Source organism: Thermobia domestica, chromosome 12 (genome assembly GCF_964235325.1).
Source record: "Thermobia domestica chromosome 12, izTheDome1.hap1.1, whole genome shotgun sequence".
Classification (NCBI taxonomy): Eukaryota; Metazoa; Arthropoda; class Insecta; order Zygentoma; family Lepismatidae; genus Thermobia; species Thermobia domestica.
Genome location: NC_137465.1, coordinates 95,724,976 through 95,745,441, shown reverse-complemented (window position 1 = coordinate 95,745,441; position 20,466 = coordinate 95,724,976). Strand labels below are relative to the sequence as shown.

Genomic DNA, 20,466 nt, shown 5'->3' with positions numbered 1-20,466 from the left:
TATTGATTTCTGCAGTTTTTGTTAAGCAAATATCAACTCTTACACAATAAGTTCAATCCTCTAACAATACGGAGTTCAAGTAACAATCGTTGTTCTTAATTCTGGTTTCTGTTGAATGTTAAGAGGTAATGTAAAACTTAAAGTTAGGATAATGTCAAATAAATAATAAACTGGTTTTTTGAAAAGCTAGAAAACTGTTTCTCACTGGCGTGAAAAACGACTACATCTGAGTGGATTGTCAAATTATGCTTGTTTGCTCATTGTTCTGTTTTATTATTATTATTATTATTATTATTATTATTATTATTATTATTATTATTATTATTATTATTATTATTATTATTATTATTATCTACATCTGACTAGCCACTGGCAGATGAATGTCAATGTGTTGTGCTGTATGATATAATAACAAATCATTTTTCCAGGATAATTTCAGCAAAAGTTATGCAGTTTCATACATCAATTAAGGATTTTATACGTCGATAATACGTTATATAGAATAACATATTGTATATTATGACGAAGAAATTAAAATCTACTGAAGCATATGTTGTTCAATACTTAGATTACAATGATATTAGGTACATAGATGTAGCTGGTACGTTGCAGCCATGGAAGCTGTGAAATCGCCACGTCTCTAGAGTAAACAGCTAAATACATGAAGATTAATTCACTAAAATACTTAACGTAATAATAACTTTCGAATAATGCATTTTAAAAATAACAGTTCCCCTAAACAGCAAACAACACTACTCAGTTGATGTGTACTATAAAACCTTACAATAACATATCAATAGAGAAAACAACGCTACTCAGCTGATGTGTACTATAAAACCTTACAATAACATATCAATAGAAACCAGTTGAAAACGTAAATTTATTCAGGTGTACATTTGGCTTGAAATCGCCTTTGTAATTTCTATTTAGATTAGCTCTACACTTTGTAAACAGCCCTGGAAGTGTGTGCTAATATTTGTAGATAGACCTAGTCAGGGCAAATACAAATTGTAGGTCACTTGTGTGAGTATGGGAGCCTGAGTGACCACTGAGAGATCAGTACTGAAATTTGTCTTGATAATGACCTTCTGATTACCAACCAAAGGATCATTATCTCATGGGTCCACAAGAGGAAGGTAAAATAATGAGTAAATTTCGGTAGAGACTAAAAGAAAAAAAAACATTGAGACTCTTGAATTTCAATATCAATAGGTTACAAAACAAACCACTAGATTTCCGTATGCAGATCTGTATAATAATCAAAATACAACAAACACGCCCGATTTATAAATCTGCATTGGCCTTCCTTCTTGTGTTACCTATTTGTGAGTACGCAGGAACTTACTCATTGGTTACCATAACGATAACCTGTTCCCTGTAGCCAAGTAAACGAGCAAGTTGACCAACAGATCACAAAATATTTCATGCCCTATACTAATTACAGGACGCTACACTGTCGCCACAAGCCGCCGACCACCTGCAAAGAATTATATATACAAAAATACATCAGGTATTTTAGTGTACTTACTACCATCCAGTTACAGTACCCTTGAAGTGGGAATCGAACTTGTAGAAAAGCTGCAGCACAATATTTTCCATTGATAAACGATTTTATTTAATAATAACTTTTAACTTCACTTCATACACACTGTACACTAATAGGATGCTGACTACGAAAAAAAAAAAAAAACGTGAAAAGGGTCTTTCTAGTAAGATAGTGAAATCGGCCCTTGATCCAAATTGGGTCGCTATTGACCCAAAAGGTTAAACTTGACCTAAAACTACCTCAAAAATTTTTTTACCCGCTACCCCTTCCCTTACCGAATTATCGTGTCATACATGCTCAAAATTGAATATTTTTTTAAATTTTGGTAGAGGTGATCGAACAATTTTGAGTTTCACAAATTGTAGATACTATTTAGATGTAAGTGTGCAATTTTTTCAAAATCATCGATACGTACTTTCTTTTTTCTTTTTTTTCCTTTTTTTCCTTTTTTTTTTTGCGTGTTGAAAATTTCAAAAAATGTAGGAAAACTTTTTGGGGGGAAACGTCGCTGATTTTTTGGTTAAAAATTTGTTACACCCTTAGGTACAACATATATTTTTTTCGGGGCCTGAAAGTGATGACAACACTGTCAAAAATAAATAAAACTTAAAAAACAAATGTTTCCTCGGGCTCAAAAAACCTCGCGTCGGCTGAACGTATCTATTATTATGGGGCGTTTACACTTGGTCGATTTAGTCGCACGACTAAATCGACTCGCTGCATTTGCCACTAAATCGAAGTAACTAGGCTGAACCAGATCGATGGATGTGTTCAATTATTTCAACCACAGAAAATAGAACGTCTTTCAATTCATTTCCCAGTCGATTAGTCGCTTTCGATCAACAAGCGATTAAGTTGAATTCCCGTTTACACGGTCGATTAAGTTGAAAGTGACGTCAATTCAACTGAATCGAACGCAAATCGACTAAGTGTAAACGCCCCAGTGCTTGTTTCGCTGGCCGCACACAGTGGCGCTATCTACCGGTAGCGCTCTCTACCGCGAGCTGAGTAACTTTGTTGTGGTGCAAGAGTCGTTGAAGTGGAAGCACTGTTACTGAGATATATATTTGGTTTCTATTCCGAAGTAGACCCAATCGAAGCAGCCGAAGAACAACAGAGGCGGAAGGGATGCAAAAGAAAGGAAAATTGTCAACTTTGGCAAAGAATTGTTTGAAGGGGCTCTCACCTTCAGGGCAATAAAATGGTGGAAAAACTGTGCAAAAACCACGTTTGTTTTCAGTTTTATTTATTTTTGAGAATGTTGCTATCACTTTCAGGCCCCGAAAAAAATATATGTTGTACCCAAGGGTATAACAAATTTTAAACCAAAAAATCAGCGACGTGTCCCCCGCAAAAAAATTTCCTACTTTTTTTGAAATTTTCAACACGCAAAAATAAATAAATAAATAAATAAATAAAATAAAGAAAATACGCATCGATGGTTTTGAAAAAAATACACATTTTCATCTAAATAGTATCTACAATCTGTGAAACTTTCAAAATTTTTCGGTCACCCCCACCAAAATTAAAAAATATTCAATTTTGAGCATGCATGATACGATCATTTGGTAAGGGGAGGGTGTGGGGGGTTAAATTTTTTGAGGTAGTTTTAGGTCAAGTTTAACCTTTGGGTCAATAGCGACCCAATTTGGATCAAGGGCCGATTTCACTATCTTATTAGGATAGACCCTTTAGAATATAACTCTTGTTAATTTATTCTTTCTTTTCTAAAAGCTAATTACAATATTTTTATTCTGCGTCGGTGCGCATTCTCTTCTGGTTGTCTTGAGTCTTTCTCACTCTCTTTATATAAGAGAGGCCCTGAATTCTGTATCCGGAGCTCTTCCCTACAGCTCCTATTCTATGGAGTTGCCTTCTGATGACGTACCGCTTGCAGTTTCATGTCACAGTAATAGTAGTTGACTAGTTTTGACCATAATCAAGAGTTACTACCAAAGAGTTCTTAGGCATCTCATTACATGTTCATTATACACATTGGAGTGTTGCTATTATCACTAACAAGTAAGAAGAACTGATTATACTTAATGTAAATGCCTATACATTGAATTGCTTGATAAAGGGCAATTACATTCTGACACTGTTTTGATATATTAACTAACACTGTTTAACCAGAAAAGATGGATGTCCATATTTGTTATTCTAATCACTTGCACTATAACAGAATAAAATGTAAGTTATGTTCACGTGTATTTTAACTTATAATGATTTAATTCGCACTATTAAGCAGACAGTTTTCCAGTGGAGGAACTAAATTCCAAAGTCCTACCTCTAGTTAGAAAGTACTTGTAGAATACCTACTATGATCCTTACAGACTATATGGTTGTTTTTTTAATGTTATTTTATTGCTGACGAGAGTTGACTTAGAGAAGACGTCAACCCTTTCTAACCGAGACACGAAGTGCTGCATGACCTCCCAGCCATCAGAGATAATAACCCCGTCGATAGGGACTATTTCATGAAACTCTCTTTCTGGCTGTCTTTTCGTCAACCGTCAATCGTAAATGGCCAATCGTCAATGGTGACCCACGCAAGCAGTTTTTGAAAATTGAGTATAAATTTACAATTACTGTTTATACAATTAAGTGTGTCATATTTTAAATATAATTAGCAGGAAGCTACAATTACTGTTTATACAATTAGGTGTTTCATATTTTAAATATAATATTCAAATGATATAATACATTCTATATACAATAACCCGTTAACACATAATATTATGAAAAATAAGGTATGCCGCAACTCTGGTTGACTCCCTCCCTTTCATACACACCCCTTGATAGGTGTAGACACTTATAGGTGGAAGTTTGCAACCCCTAGACTGCGTCAATGCAGACGAAATAAGTCAATATTGCATGAAAAGAACTTTGAAAACATAGTTATCAAATTGTTAGATTATAAATAAATACACAAATATTTTCCTTACACATCTAAAAACTTTGGATGTGTGACATATAGTGTGATAACATACATAATAGGTGTTTGGGGTCGTTTTTAACAATTGTTTACTCACTGTTTACCTCAGTAACAGACAGTAATGGCTCCTTAGCAGCCGGTCGTAGACTTCCGGCGACGGAGTCTTTCTGCAATTAGTACATGAGTGTGGTGCAATGGAGGGATACTTTGACATACGAGAACATGACAACATGATTTACAAATAGTAAAGTAAGTTTTGTTATGTCCAGGAACCTTTGTAATTTAAATACACTTTAATTAAACATTTACTCAGCTTACAATTTGAAATTTGTAGTCCTCCGCCAAAACGGAAGGGCATCTGCAGTTAGGTCCGTTTTAGTAAGAAGGATTGGAGGCGGGAAGCGGGGAGTCAACTCTGAAAGTTTTCACATCACTTTGTATTGTAGTTTTCGCACGTGAATAGTAGATGGAATACAACGAAACTTACTGTCGACAGCAGGTTTTTCGTTAATAGGTCTTACTCTGTACTATTGTACAAGGGTTGAGACTAGTACTATTTAGCCATTACTTCATAGTTCGTGATGAAACATTTCTTTAGTCGGTTTCAAGTTCCAGTTAGCAACATTCGGAAGTTCAAAGTCAGAGGTCCAAAAATACTGTGCTGTGTCTTGTGTGGTCTCGGCCAACACAAAAATGTTCATTTAAAAAAAAAAAAAAAGTTTGCTGTAGACATTCCTATATTTCAATCCTATCATTTTCGATGTATTCCTTTTCAATATTTAATAAATTAGGTAGTCCTGATACGCTGAATTACCATATTCCATGAATATATATAATGAATGAATTATATGATAATAACCCTAATACATATTAATAAAACATAAAAATTGCCATTTTGTTAGGCAAATAATTTTATAAGAATAAAACTAAAACTTGTATATCAAAATGTAAATTAGCACAGCACAGTGTGTATACAACCTTCCATCACATTTTTGCTTCTGTAAGTTGTAATATTTCCTTGCAATTTTCAGCCTGTGTGAGTGAGGTATAAGATTCAAGTATTTTGAAGAAATCTCGTGCCTCCTCCTTAGGTCCACACACAACTCATCATGAGATCACCAAAGAAAAAGAAACAATAATTACTCTGAAATACACAATACTGTTCTGACCTTTAGTGTCTAGGTATAGCTTATATTAAAACATGTTGTTTCTGATTTATGCTATCTTAACCACTGTAATGAATTAACCTTCTTTTTAACAACTTAAAGGTTTCACATTATTTACCGACTGAGGTGCAAATGCACCTAACAAATAAATCGTTTTTATTTTTTTTTTAAATTAATTATTACGATACATAAATGGGCAGACAGAAATTTGAATGGGAACTCCGGAATTTCGTCCGGAATAATGGAAATTATGAGTGCAACGAATATGATACGTATATAACACCTATTATGTGTGCTACCTATTTGTTTTTGTATGATTCCGATATCTTCATCAATTCCGGAGATATGTGTCGTCGAAGTAATGTGTATGAAATATTGGTCATTTCATCGATATCTCGAACGATTGCATGCCATGACCCATACTGTCACTCCCCAAAACATGGCCCTTTCCTGGTGGGATACCCTACATATATATATATATATATATATATATATATATATATATATATATATATATATATATATATATATATATATATATATATATATATATATATGAGGCCTATTCCAAAATTAAGGGACGTATGGTGATTTTAGAAAAACAGACTCTCGTGCAAAACGGGATGATTTGTTGCCAGAAATAGGTACCTACGGAGCTACTTCACTTTTCCATATAACCACCATACCGTTGCAAACACTTTTCGTAACACTGCACCATCTTCCGTAAAACCTTTGAATAGAAATTTGCCGCCTGGGATTGGAACAAGTTGACAACGACAGTCTTGAGATCCTCGTCGTTTTCAAACCGTTGTAGACCAAGCTACCGTTTCAAATGCAAGAAAAGGAAGTAATTGTTGGGGCAAAGATCGGGACAATATGGAGGGTGGTCAAACAGGTCCTAAAGAACATCTTGAATGTTCTTCTCGACGACGGCAGCGGTACGAGGACGGGCGTTGTCGTGAACGAGGATGGTTCTGGGCGACAGTTTCCCGTGGTGTCGATTTTGAAGCACACGTCGCAGTTTGGTGAGCGTGTCGCAGAACACGTCATCTGTAACTGTTGCCCAACGTTCCCCGGAATCAACGAAGAGGACGCTCCAAAAGACGGTAGCTATAAGTTTGTGACTCGAGTGCGGCGATTGCTTAAACATTTTTGGTTTTGGGGAACCTGAATGGCGCCACTGCATGGACTTTTGTTTGGATTCGCTGTTGGTGTACGAGATCCACGTCTCGTTGCCCGTCACAACGTGGAAAAACAAATCATCTCCCTGTTTTCGATAGCGATCCAAAAACTGCCGGGCACTGCACATTCGTTGCTCTTTGTGCTGGTCTGTTAGCATCTTCGGCACCCACTTTGCACTCAACATGTGATATCTAAGCGTTTCTGTGAGTATTCTGTAGATGGTGGTTCGTGCAACATGGGGAAAGTCATGAGCCAGAGCACTGATCGTCAATTGCCTATCCTTCGCAGTTTTTGATTTACTTGCCCCACGAGGTCGTCCGTCTGAACACTAGGCCCGCCATTCCGGTCTTCATCGCGCACCTTGGTATGACCATTTTGGAACTCACGACACAATTTGCGAACCTTTCCTGCAATCATTACTGTAGGTTCATAGGCACAATTTCCGATGGATATCATCAGCAGAAGTTCCTTTTGCAAGCAAAAATCGTATCACTTTACTACTAGTGGGAGAAACAATTCTCGCGGCCATTGCGATCTGCCTTCCACGGCTGCCAAACTCCTACTGACTCAAGACAACCACTGCAGTGGCTTCGTCAATAGTCCGTCATTGGCGCTGCATGCGTGAAATTCTGCCATTTCACTATGCATCAACTGCCCTTACTTCTGGAATACACCTCTTGTATATACACACTATGTGCTCAAAAGTATCCGGACACCCCCTGAAATATAGGTTTTTCATATTAGGTGCATTGTGCTGTCACCTACTGCCAGATACTCATTATCAGCGACCTCAGTAGTCATTAGACATCGTGAGAAAGCAGAATGGTGAGCTCCGCGGAACTCGGTCAGGTGAGTGGCTGTCACTTGTGTCAGAAGCCTGTATGCGAGATTTCCACACTCCTAAACATCCTTATGTCCACTCTGTCTGATGTGATAGTGAAGTGGAAACGTGAAGGGACACGTACAGTACAAACGCCTTCAGGCCGACCTCGTCTGTTGACTGACAGACCGCCGACAGTTGAAGAGGGTCGTAAAGTGTAATAGGCAGACATCTATACACACCATCACACAGAAATTAAAAACTGCATCATGATCCACTCCAAGTACTATGACAGTTAGGCGTGAGGTGAGAAAACTTGGATTTCATTGTCGAACGGCTGCTCATAAGCCACACATCACGCAGGTAAATGCCAAACGAGGCCTCGCTTGGGGTAAGGAGCGTAAACATTGGACTATTGAACAGTGGAAAAACGTGTGGAGTGAGGAACCACGGTACACAATGTGGCGATCCGATAGCAGGGTGCGTGTATGGCGAATGTCCGGTGAACGTCATCTGTCAGCGTGTGTAGTGCCAACAGTAAAATTCGGAGGTGGTGGTGTTATGGTGTGGTAGTGTTTTCCTTGGAGGGGGCTTGCACCGCTTATTTTGAGTAGCACTATCACAGTGCAGGCCTATATTGATGTTTTAAGCACCTTCTTGCTTCCCACTGTTGAAGAGCAATTCGGGGTGGCGATTGCATCTTTCAACACGATAGAGCACCTGTTCATACTGCATGGCCTGTGGCGGAGTGGTTACACGACCATAACATCCCTGTAATGGACTGGTCTGCACAGAGTCTTGACTTGAATCCTATAGAACACCTTTGGGATGTTTTGGAACGCCGACTTCGTGCCAAGCCTCACCGACCTACATCGATACCTCTCCTAAGTTCAGCACTCCGCGAAGAATGGGCTGCCATTCCCCAAGAAACCTTTCAGCGCCTGATTGAAAGTATGCCTGCGAGAGTGGAAGCTGTCATAAAGGCTAAGGGTGGGCCAGCATCATATTGAATTCTTTGCAGTACCGATAGAGTGCGCCACGAGCTTGTAAATTATTTTCAGCCAGGTGTTCGGATACTTTTGATCACATAGTGTATATAAATAGAGAGAGAGAGAGAGAGAGAGAGAGAGAGAGAACCGGTTTAAAAAAATAGAATAGCACCACTGGTTCTACTATCCCCTACCCGAACAAGATAACTATATCACGAAATATTACATTAGACATCTTCAGAGTAATACGAACCTTCGATTTGTTTGTTTAAGTTAGCTAGGTATGGTGTAGCTGGCACCCATTGCAAGGGCTACACCCTCTATTGGGGAAAGAGATTTGACATTATTATGGGAAAATGAATTTCTGTTGGGCAAAGGGACATTTACTAGTTTTATTTAACATCTATAAGATTTTTTTTAATTCGAAGATGCAGTTTGTAAGTCTGAGTGGACTAGCTATTTATGATGAGACGAGTGAAGTGAAATGAGAAAGAAGTGCTGCAAAGACGGCACAATACAAAGGAACTGATTGATAAGACAGATGCTGGGTTATAATCTTCTGTCCAAGGGCGACTCTGGACGTGATGAAATACATGAGGATGCTCTGTTAGTAACAAGCGGGTGTACTGTGCATGATATGAAGGTGAGATACGGACCGATATGTGTGACGTGCTGAGGATATTGATGATGTTAAAGTCAGGATGATCTGGTGGTACAGTGTATTTATATTGTGCGAAAAGCAGTGAGAGAGGTGTAGGCATGTGGCGATGGGTTTGGGTGTAGGGAGCGTCGCTGTAAACGGCTTCAAAAAAGAGAGCGTGTTCGTTGTCATAGAGTTGAGTTATATATTTAAGACTAAGAGCTTCGACATGATAAAGAAGATGAGGAAATGTAATGGGGTCGTACGGTTCACGGGTTGGATTCGGTAATTTAATGCGGCATGATAGGCGGAGAGCATGGCCTTCCATTATTAACAGCTTTCCGTAATGTTTTGCGCTTGCTGATATCCATGCGGTGAAACCATACGTAAGAACGGGACGGAGGAAGATCTTGTAAGTGTTAATGAGCGTAGAAGAATGGAGACCCCACGTTGTACCTATGAGACATTTAAGCACATTTAATCTATTTTTTTTAATTTCTTACTACGGTAGCGAGGTGTGGACGCCATGTAAGATGGTGATCAAATGTTATACCCAAGTAGCTCACTGTCTTTGAGTGCTGTATGCGGTATCATTGACGGTAAGTGCAAGACGAGCTAGGTTTCGATGAACTCGTGATCAACGTTTTGGTGCAATAAACACTGTGGACTGACGACACGTCCGACACCAATCGCTAAACCGACGGATAGCTTCATTCATCGGTGTGTTTATTTGAGAAATAGTTTTAGCTAACGCCAGGAAAGCCGTATCATCGGCGTACTGAAAAGTATGAACATTTTGAGGTAAGGACGGCATTTCTGCCACATAAAGCAGATACAGAAGTGGGGACAAGGCAGAGCCTTGAGCAACGCCGCTATGAAGAAAGATTGGATAAGAGACACTGCCATTAATGTATATGTAAGCCAGGCGGTTTGTAAGGAAATTATATATGAAGCGGATGTAAGTGATAGGAAGACGGAAAGACAGAAGCTTGAATAGAAGTCCCATGTGCAATACTTTATCAAATGCTTTTTCGAGATCGAATAAAACTAAACAGGCAGCCTTGGAAAAATTGTAATGATTAGTGATCATGTTGATGAGGCGAACCTTCGATACGCATCAGAAAATACTAAAAAGTCATTATCAGCAACATTCGAGGGAAATAACGTTCATGTAATACCTAAGAATTATTTACCTATTAAGTAGAGCACAAAACAGAAAAGAAACTTACAGGCGTTTTACTATCACTTATCACTACACTTCCTGGTCATTTCAGACAGAAATACTGTTTAGACACAAGGGAATAAGTAAAATATATTTTTTATCCTATGGGTTACCGAGTCTCAGTCGAATTACCGGGTCACTACGGATTTGAATGCTAGACCCAGTGGTGGTCTGTAACCTAAGCAACATCATTCGACTGACATGATGATCCATTTGAGCTCTAGCCTGTTCATTCCTTCTGTGCAAATAACGTTATATCCGCAAGAGAGGAAATTGATGCTGGATGTTCAGAACAGATAAATCTTCGGAAATGACCAGATAATGGTAACCTCTTTGGTTATTTGAAAACAAAATTTTATTTATACTAGTTCGACAAAAAATGTGTTTCCATCCTATAACTCAATGTGTTTTATTCACGTTGAAATTTGAAACATGCTTCATCTATGAGAAACATAAACTTTTCCTTTCGAACATTTGTAACTTTTCATTACGATACAGTTTGGACTTTTAATATATGGTATTTCTTATAGAAATTTAGTAGCAAAATTTAGTAGCACTCATTCAATTTTCTCTTTCTTTCTTTCTTTCTTTTTCTTTTCTTTTCGTTTTTATGTGTTTGTTCATTTCGCATTAGTAGTATGAAATGGAGGATATGACCAACGCTACCTACTGGGTTTATTAGAATGCATTTTGGATCAGTACGTCTAATGAACACAACCGAATTTGCAATCGAACCACCCGGAAACAAACCATGTGCGTGAAACTTTTGACATTATCGTAGATGTGTCTCGGAGATCTACAGTTCTACTGGAAATTGAGTATGCTATCCCTTATGAAAGTGACTTATGAATGTTTAAAGCATCTTCTATATATTCGAATAGTTGCGAAAAATATGTAAAAAACGTTATTTCAATATTACTGTTGGATTTCTGGAAACGGAACTTTATAATGTTAGGTTCTTTTCTTACTACGTTTGAATTCCACATTTTTATCTGTTCTTCCTTTTCGTTTCCTTCTCTTCTCCTCTTCTCTCAATTTCTCTCTCTCTCTATCTCTGTCTGCCTCATTTCTGAATCTCTGTGTAATAGATATCCATTTGTTTCAGTTTTTCATTGTGTGTGTTTCAGTTTCTCCCTACATCAACTTATGAATCTTGTTTCCTCTCGGTTTAGTTGTTTCATTTTATCAAAACTAGTACATGTGTAGTTTTAAATTAGGATGCACTCATGCTGTTAGCTAATTCTAGTATGGGTAAGAAGAAAGAAGGAGAGAGAGGGGGTATCTTTACCTGACAAGATTATGGGATAAGAGGGTGTATATTGGGTGGTCTAGCTGCATGGCGTTAGCTGTCGCCATTTTTTGAATTGAAACCCTTTTATAAAATCCTTTTAGCACATACATGATATATATATGTGTGTGTGTGGTTTTTTTTTTTTTTTAAAGGTGGTTTTGGTACTTCTGTAATTATTATTTTTCTACGTCAGAGTGCAATTCATGAATCGCTCTGAGCCTTCTATATTCTACTGGCCAGGAAATGAATACTTTTTTTGGGTACCTTTTGAGAATATCATCTGGGAAGTTCCTGTTCCATCTCTTACAAGCCAATCAGAAAGGACTTACGCAACTGAAAGCAAAATTAAAAGAAGACATCATATCAATGAAAAGAATGAGCTGGGAAATATAGGACACAATATTTTGTATGTAAATCTATGCAATTCTAAGACGTATTACTGGTATGTGTGTTTATTGTTTCCATCTATGTCCATTAGTCTATTATTTCTTATTTCTGTTGATAGGGTTTGTAATAATCACTCAACTCCTTACATTGCTAGGCCTATATTTTTCATTCACAAAACCGCAAAATTATTACAAAAAAGGGATGCCGTTTTGTTATTTAATCATACCTAGTAAATGCAAATTAATCCTATAAAAGTTACAAAAGTTTGATAGTTAGAAGCGATGGTACAATTGGGAAAAAAGTTGAAAGTCATACTTAAAGTACAAGAATATAATATTGTGATAATACCAAAACTACACATTACACCAGTTCTATTTTTAAGTATACCTAATATTTACTAAGATGATTATTTGAAAATGTTTTAAAGTGTGACAATTGTCACTTGAGAGTAGGGATGGCCAAAATTTTCCGGAATCGGAAATTCCACTTTCCGGATTTTTTCCGAATTCCAAATTTGAACGAAATCGGAATTTTTCCGATTTTACTTTCCGGAATCCGGAAAGTAAAAATTCCGGAATTGGCCATCACTACTTCAAAGGAAAGGCATAATCTGTTAACAACAGTAAAAACCGTATATTTCTGTGCATTTAAAATACAAATAATAATAATAATTCCAAAAATACCAAAATCACCCTTTTATTTTTTAACCATATCATGTATGTGATAAAATTATTCTATAAAAAGAAGCTTCAAAAGTGTCATAGTTTTTTATTTATGAGCAATGACAGAATGTGTAACACAACCTAAAACTGTATATTTCCGTAAGTGTAAAATAAAAAATTACAAAAATAAAAAAACACCCTTTTTATTTTTTTAACCATACCATTTATGTGCTAAGATGATTCTTCAAAAAAGTTTCAAGAGTTTCATAGTTGTAACTTAGGAGCAATGACACAATTTGTAACAAAACTTAAAACTGCATATTCCCATACATGTAAAATACATAATAATAATAATAATAATAATAATAATAATAATAATAATAATAATAATAATAATAATAATAATAATAATAATAATAATAGTAGTAGTAGTAGTAGTAGTAGTAGTAATTACAAAAATACCAAAATCACCCTTTTAATTTTTTAACCATGTCATGCATGTGCTAAGATGATTCTATTTAAAAAGTTTCAAACCTTTCATAGTTATAACTTACAAGCCATGACATAATTTGTAACAAAACTTAAAACTGTATATTTCCGTACATGTAAAATACCAAAAAATAGTAATTACAAAAATATAAAAAAAAAACCTCTTTATTTTTTGTTCATACCATGTAGTGTTGAAATGAATGTACAAGAAAGTTTCAAAAGTTTCATAGTTCTAACTTTTGAGCAACGGCACAACTTGTAAAAGACAATAAAATTTGTTTTTTATGCCCATTAGCGTTTGGCAGTGTAACCTAATGCAAGGTTACTTAGGATCCACTGAAAGAGCGAAAATTAATCTTTCATTTGACATCTGGATGAGCCCAATAATTTCAAAATTGAGGAAGTTATGGTAATTTTAGTTTCATGATGCAGTGTGCCTGAAAGTGAAATTGAAGCAAAATTCAGATTTAAAAAAAAATCTCCCCGGCCCATTTCTGATCCAAAAAATCCCAAAAAATTAATTTAGTATAATTTCATTCGTGTTTGTGTATGAAAAAGTTTTGAAGAGACATTGAGAGAGACATCTGAGACATTGAGGCACGTTCATGTTTTAAAATTAGGCGATTTGTCATGGAATGACCCAACTGAAAGAAGTTGAATTTCCTCTCCCTCGGAAAGATAAGGAAATTATATCAGAATAGTTTGAATTACAACTTGAGAGAGGAAAGACTCAATAAATACAGAAATTAAAACCTGGCATAATAAATTAAAATTATAGAGTGTAAAAAGGAAACAAATTATGGCAAACTTAGGTTGAAAAAAATCAGTACATTTCCACGAGAAGTAACCTAAAAAATAATTAGCAGAAAAGTTTAAACACAAATTACTCTTCCTTCCTTTAAACAGTCAGATGGAAGACTTAGGAGTACGAGAGAAAAATGAAGAACATCTTATTAACGTTTTATTACAAAAGGATGGCCCTCAAGATGATGACCAAAAACAATCAGAAATGAGACATCTCATTATGGCAACTCCGATAGTTTATTAATTTGATGACGTTTAAAATGAAGAAATAAGAAACCATATTAAAAGACTGAAATTTGATGAAAACGCTGGTTCCAGGTTGTATAAAATCAGAAATTTATAAGAAAAATATTGATAGATGAATGCCATGATTGTCAAGACTTTTAAAACTATACTTTAAAGGAAGAATCTAATTTAGTGATTTTTTAAGAAATATAATGACAAAATAAATGATGATCCGAAAACCTAGTGACTAATATGATTATTAAACATCATGAACAAATTGTTTCGTAAATGTAAAATATTGAAACAAACGTACAACATCATGAACAAACGTAAAACATCGATTAAAAGAGCATTTGACATAACAATTAATTGCAATATGGCTTTAGAAAAAAGAAAATCATAGAAACTGGTATAAAAATATTGATAGATCTGATCAAAGACTAGAAATTAGGAAAATTTAAAATTGTAATTTACACTGACAGACCAGGTCATTTGATAAATCATGATGGCCTACCTTCCACATAGAACTGAAACAAATAAACATAAACAAAATACTGCAAAAGGTAACGTTAGGAGACTGCAACGGCGTACAAACAATAGTAGTAAAAATAAGTGCATAAAGTTGCCAACATGGTTTGAAATGAACACATCAAACGCGAGACACCATTATTCAGCCATTCCTTGAACTCATAAATATTATGCCAGAAATTCTTGGCGTGGTTACTTATACTAAGGATTTGGCAACCATCCTCTTAGCAACATCATCAAATAGAGCTGAATGAAAATTTCGAACAGTTTTAATCAAATTTGAGAGTTGGTGCTTTGAAAATAATCTAAAATCACTAGCAAATAAAACAAAGTATTCGGTGTTTGGGAAAGCGTAGCAAAGTATTTGAGTGCCTTGGAGTGTGAATAAATACAAAATTAAACTTTCGTGAACAAGTAACAGAAATATAAGAAAGTAAGAACCAAATCGCAAGTACATGTTCAATTATAGAACCAAGGAACTTAGACTTGACAGAAAACTTAGGTATAAATCACAAAATAAGACAGATTCAATGGTAAACTTAAAATATTGAATTATTATAAATATGAACTGAAAGAGTCCGTCACAAGGGTACAAAGACTCACTCTAATCAAGACTAATAGCATAAGTAAGACACCCCCATCGAAACATTGCAAATACTTACCAGTAAAGAACCGATTAATCTCTAAATACTTAACGCATAAAGACATGGATTAAGAACAACAAACTAACCAAAACTGTTGAACTTGCAGAAAAAAAATCCAAGAACATATGAAGATATGGAACAAAGAATTAAGTATGTGTTGAATAATGAGTGAACAAAGTAAAAAAAAAGCAATAAGAAAAGAAATATTGTTCCAAGTTTTAAAACAAAAGAAAATATAGCGAAGTTAATACAGAAGTTATGGAATACATATCCCTTTAGAAACCATCTGAAGAGATTGAACAAATCGAAAATGATATATGCAACTGTGAAGAACAACATACTCCGGAACACGTTTTATAATTGTATGTTATATAACAAATAACAAAGTAAAAAAATGCTGTTATATACATTTTGTAGCTATTATATTTCAAATAATGTGAAAAGAAAGACCAGAGGAAAGAAAAAGAACACATAAATGGTTCTTAACACTCGATTCTGGGCTAATCTGACCTTGCTTCTTTCGGTATCCTGGAGATTTTTTTAGGCCTTTTAAAAATATATATAGTACAGTACATTGCTAAATATTGATAGGTGCACTAAAAACATTGCAAAGAGATTTTCTGATTTTAGATTTTATTACGAATATATCGTTTGGTGATGTAAGAAGGGATAATTTGCTGCACTGCTGTTTGAAATATATGCTTTTTGAACAATCGAAAAAAAAATACAATGTGAAAATAATACTAGCGTATACTGCTAGTATTCACATTATGGATATTTGTGTACTCTTTTAACTATATATTTTCAAATACATGCATTTTATGATTAACAAATGATTTACATGGCAATAGCGTGTCAGATGGACACACTATTTTCACAAATACACATTTTTTAGCAGGAGTAAAATTTTTACAAACATTTTTATTTATTTATTTATTTTTTACATGTAGTTGGCTTTAGTACAGTTGAGTTTGAAGTACTCTGGAACACAAACAGCAACTCCGGAGTCCTGCATCTAAAAGCGGTTTCTATACTTCCCAGTTTGCTGGTATCCTTCTTGACCTCACTACACAGCCTCTAAATCTGAATCATCAGTTTCACCTTCTGAGCCGGAATCTAAACTGTACTCTTCTAAAACCATTGATATTTCTTCTAAATTTATTTTACTTGCTTCACACAATGCAACTTCTGTAATTGCACTTCACATAATGCAAAGCTTATCACAGTAATGTATATTATTTGATAATTATGTTTTTGTTAAAGTGTGTCTGTGTATGTGTGTGTGCAGGTATTAACTAGTGTACTAAATGTATGATGCAAAATGTGTGTGTCCAGAGGACCAGAGGAAATTATTATGCATGACATGACGGTTATTTGGGGGATGCAATCTGAGGTATTACATTAATGCAACTAGTTTTCCAAACAAGATACTCTGAAATGGATATATTAATAATATCGGGATGAGCCATATGCTTATTATGTATATGTGGCTACAGACATGTTATATATGTTTTGAATATTACATAATATACGTATTATATATTTTAAATAGTATAAACGACGGATACAGTTGTTACTAATTATTGGATTATCTATATTATAATGAAATTTGATTAGTGTTTACTCGTACACTGTATTTATTTGTATTTATAAGTTGCATAATTTTATGCTAAATGTATGATTTACTAAATTGTAATAGTATACTTCTGTAAATTGAAATAGTTTTCGAAACAAAATAGTCCACTATTTTTTCGAACGTGTTGCAGTCAAATGGAGAAAGTTGATGACAACAATGAACCTGCAGAATGTTCGTTTACTTCGCTAGATGTCAGGTGAATAGTATTTTTTCAAGAACTGAGTCTCGACTTTAACACGACCGAGAACCGACAGCAACCTATACTAGGTTACATAGGGGCTATTACGTAACAAACGAGCTAGACTCATTCTCCGGCGTTTAGGAATAAACATACAACATGAGTCTGACTCGGGCTTGGGATCGAAAGTGTTAACAGTTGATTTAGACCGAAAAAGAAAACACCTAAAGAATCTGAAGAAAAAATAATAAACTCTAAGGAAATGAAATGAAATCTTACAATTTTACGTATAACTCTCATATCATCATGATGGTGATGATAAAATTGAATGAAACGTTGGAATGAAGAAAGTGGGAGAAAACAGAATAACCCCGAGAAAACCCGCGTATAAGATGTTTGACAAAACCAAAAATCCACTTGTAGGGAGCTGGAACAGAAGCGTGGACCCAACGTTCTAGAGGTGAACGTACCACTACTGAGCCACTGCTGTCCTACTTAAGCTCTAAAGAACTACTCAGAGCTTGAACTACATGTTTTTAGGTCTAGTGTTAATGCAAACAAATTTTGTGTTTTTAGGGTGTTAAGTGCTGTCAAGTGGAAGAAAACCAGGATGGAATGGTTTTATATTTTACACAAATAGCAATAAACCATATGAAATTAGAGCAGGGAATATGGATAACAAATTTCCTATAATAAGATCAATAACTTTAAACTGTTTTGTGTGTGAAGGTTAAATGTAAATTTATTTTAAGTGCTGATAATAGTGATAGGTAAATGAGAAAAGCAAATTATAAACTTAACAAAGAAAGTTCTGTCGCTTTTTCATCACAGACCTTCGAACATTGATATGTCTCCTAAGACATACCTGGAAGTCAAAAATAGTCCCCGTCATCAGCATCAACGATCTCCTGCCAACGTTCTGGAAGGCCATGGATTCCATCGCAGTAGAACTTTGAGGACCGTGAAGCGAAGAAGCTATCAAGTGATTTTGCTCCTCTACTATGGATTTGAACTGATGTCCTCTAAGGTGATTGTCCAAGGAATGAAACAAGTGATAAATGAATGGAGCAATGTCCTGGAAGTATGGCGGATGCAATTGTGTTTCCCATCCAAAGCGTAGAATGGTGTCCCGGGATATCCTAGCCACATGGAGCTTGGCGTTGTTCTGTAACAGGAAAAGCCCTTTGCGATTCAGAAGTGTTGGTTCCAGGGTTTTGATTTTTCTTGAACACGGCTCAACTGCTGACAATACACAGTTGCATTAATGCTTTAATCAGCTGGTAGCAGTTCCTTATGCACGATGCCGCGAGTAGTCCTCCAAACACAGAAGAGGGCCTTCTTCTGGTGCAGTGCTGGTTTCTGGTGTTTCGGAACCAGTTTATGGGATGCTAATGAATGATGATGGCGCCGTGAATCTTCGTACAGGACCTACTTCGCATTATATGTCAACACCGTGTCCAGAAATGGTTCTTTCCTCAGAAGAGACAGAAAACAAACACAAGTGTCTGCTCGCGTTGCATACTGGCTTGAAATCAAATCATGTGGGACCCATCGACCCAACTTGCAGCTCCTCTAAAGTTAATGGAGGTGCTGCAGAATGGTTTCTCCTCTCATACTGAATTGTAGCCCCAGTTCCTCTCATGTCTGGGCATGCTCGCCTTAATTGCTGCCTGAGTTCTTCATTTTGTAATTTATGTTGGTATTGGGGCACGTGGTGGGTCTTCGAGTGATCGGCATACTGTCTCTCACGACAACCTCACCAAAGGCCTGGCATATCTTTCGCCCCGCTGAAGCGGCGTCTGACCCCATTTTGATCTCGTACAGCATTCACGCATGACGCTCTGTGGAGGTCCCATGTTCACTCTGTCCTTATGCAAGTTCACAGTATAACTGAACTGCCACAACTAAGTAGTATGTTGGATATACCCACACTAACAATGGAGATATACCCTTATTTCCATTCGCATTCAACACATGTGAGAGCCAATTGAACATAGACTTCTGCAAAAAGCGACATAACTTCCTTGATTATATTTATATGAATATAAAATATTAGAAAAGAAAGAAAGCTAATAGGAAACTTGGAGTGTCGAATTGGAAAATAAGTATCAATGGAGACGAAATTAATGCACACGAATTATAAGGAAATGTGTTGAATAGGTGATTAGGTGAAATATTGTTCTTAATTATTTCTATTTTTTGTTTCTCTTATCATCTTGTTTCTTTTGAAGTTACGTCCACGTTACGTTTGTCTGCAAGTGTGTATTGCCTACAAATAAAATGCAATAATAAGGGATGGTTTAAATGTTTAGATACAATCCCTAAAAAATAATCACCTTGAATTTGCTAAGAATGATAAGCCGAAAGGTGAAGGAGAGAAAATGAAATAAAGGAATAAAAGTAAGAAGAGAGAAAAGAGGCAGAGTTAAGCTACAACTGCCGTCAATAAGTGTGTAAGAAATCAGTCAAGGGAGGGGTGTGTGGAGGCCATTAAAATACTAATAGGTGTTACTTCCATAATCCTCCTCTCCAAGGAAAGAAATGCAATTTTCAATTTCTACTTACCGAGTTCGACTATGCCGTTGTTGATGTTGCTTATTATATTTTAACAGATGAATGAATATTTATATTTTCATAGATTCTTCAGATTTTGTTGCAGCTTGTAACGACCAACGTGTCATCGATAATGGATCTTCTTTCATCTTTCAATACATATTTATATGGCAGGACCACTCGGGACGGGAAAAGTATGCAATCAATTAAAATTAATTAATTCTGTAATATATACGGAGAGAGAGAGAAGGAGTCACATATTCTGACTCTATGCTGCATATCTTCCTGAACTGCAGCATAATCCTTAACATTATTTGGTTGCTCGCTAAAATGTCTTGCACCTACCAGAATTTCAGTTTGTATTATGTTTCTGACTTTCAAGTGAATCCTATCCTTAATATTTGGACATAATGCAACTTGTCATTTTATGAGAACGAATATGCATTTACTGCGGATAGAACCCCATTTTGTAGCTACATATGTTAAAATCACGCATATAACTGAAGTGGTTGGTATTAATTTCACTAACGAAAGCACACGCCAAGTTGAATATTTGTCACATTCTATAC

At 35.8% G+C, this 20,466-nt stretch overlaps 1 protein-coding gene across 1 annotated transcript; it reads right to left on the bottom strand.

Annotated features, from left to right (window-relative positions):
- Positions 1 to 6,545: 6,545 nt before the first annotated feature.
- On the bottom strand, positions 6,546 to 7,013 carry LOC145666043 (histone-lysine N-methyltransferase SETMAR-like). The gene has a single exon (XM_081733142.1). It carries the CDS (start codon positions 7,011 to 7,013, stop codon positions 6,546 to 6,548), a length of 468 nt encoding a protein of 155 aa, XP_081589268.1.
- Positions 7,014 to 20,466: the final 13,453 nt, after the last annotated feature.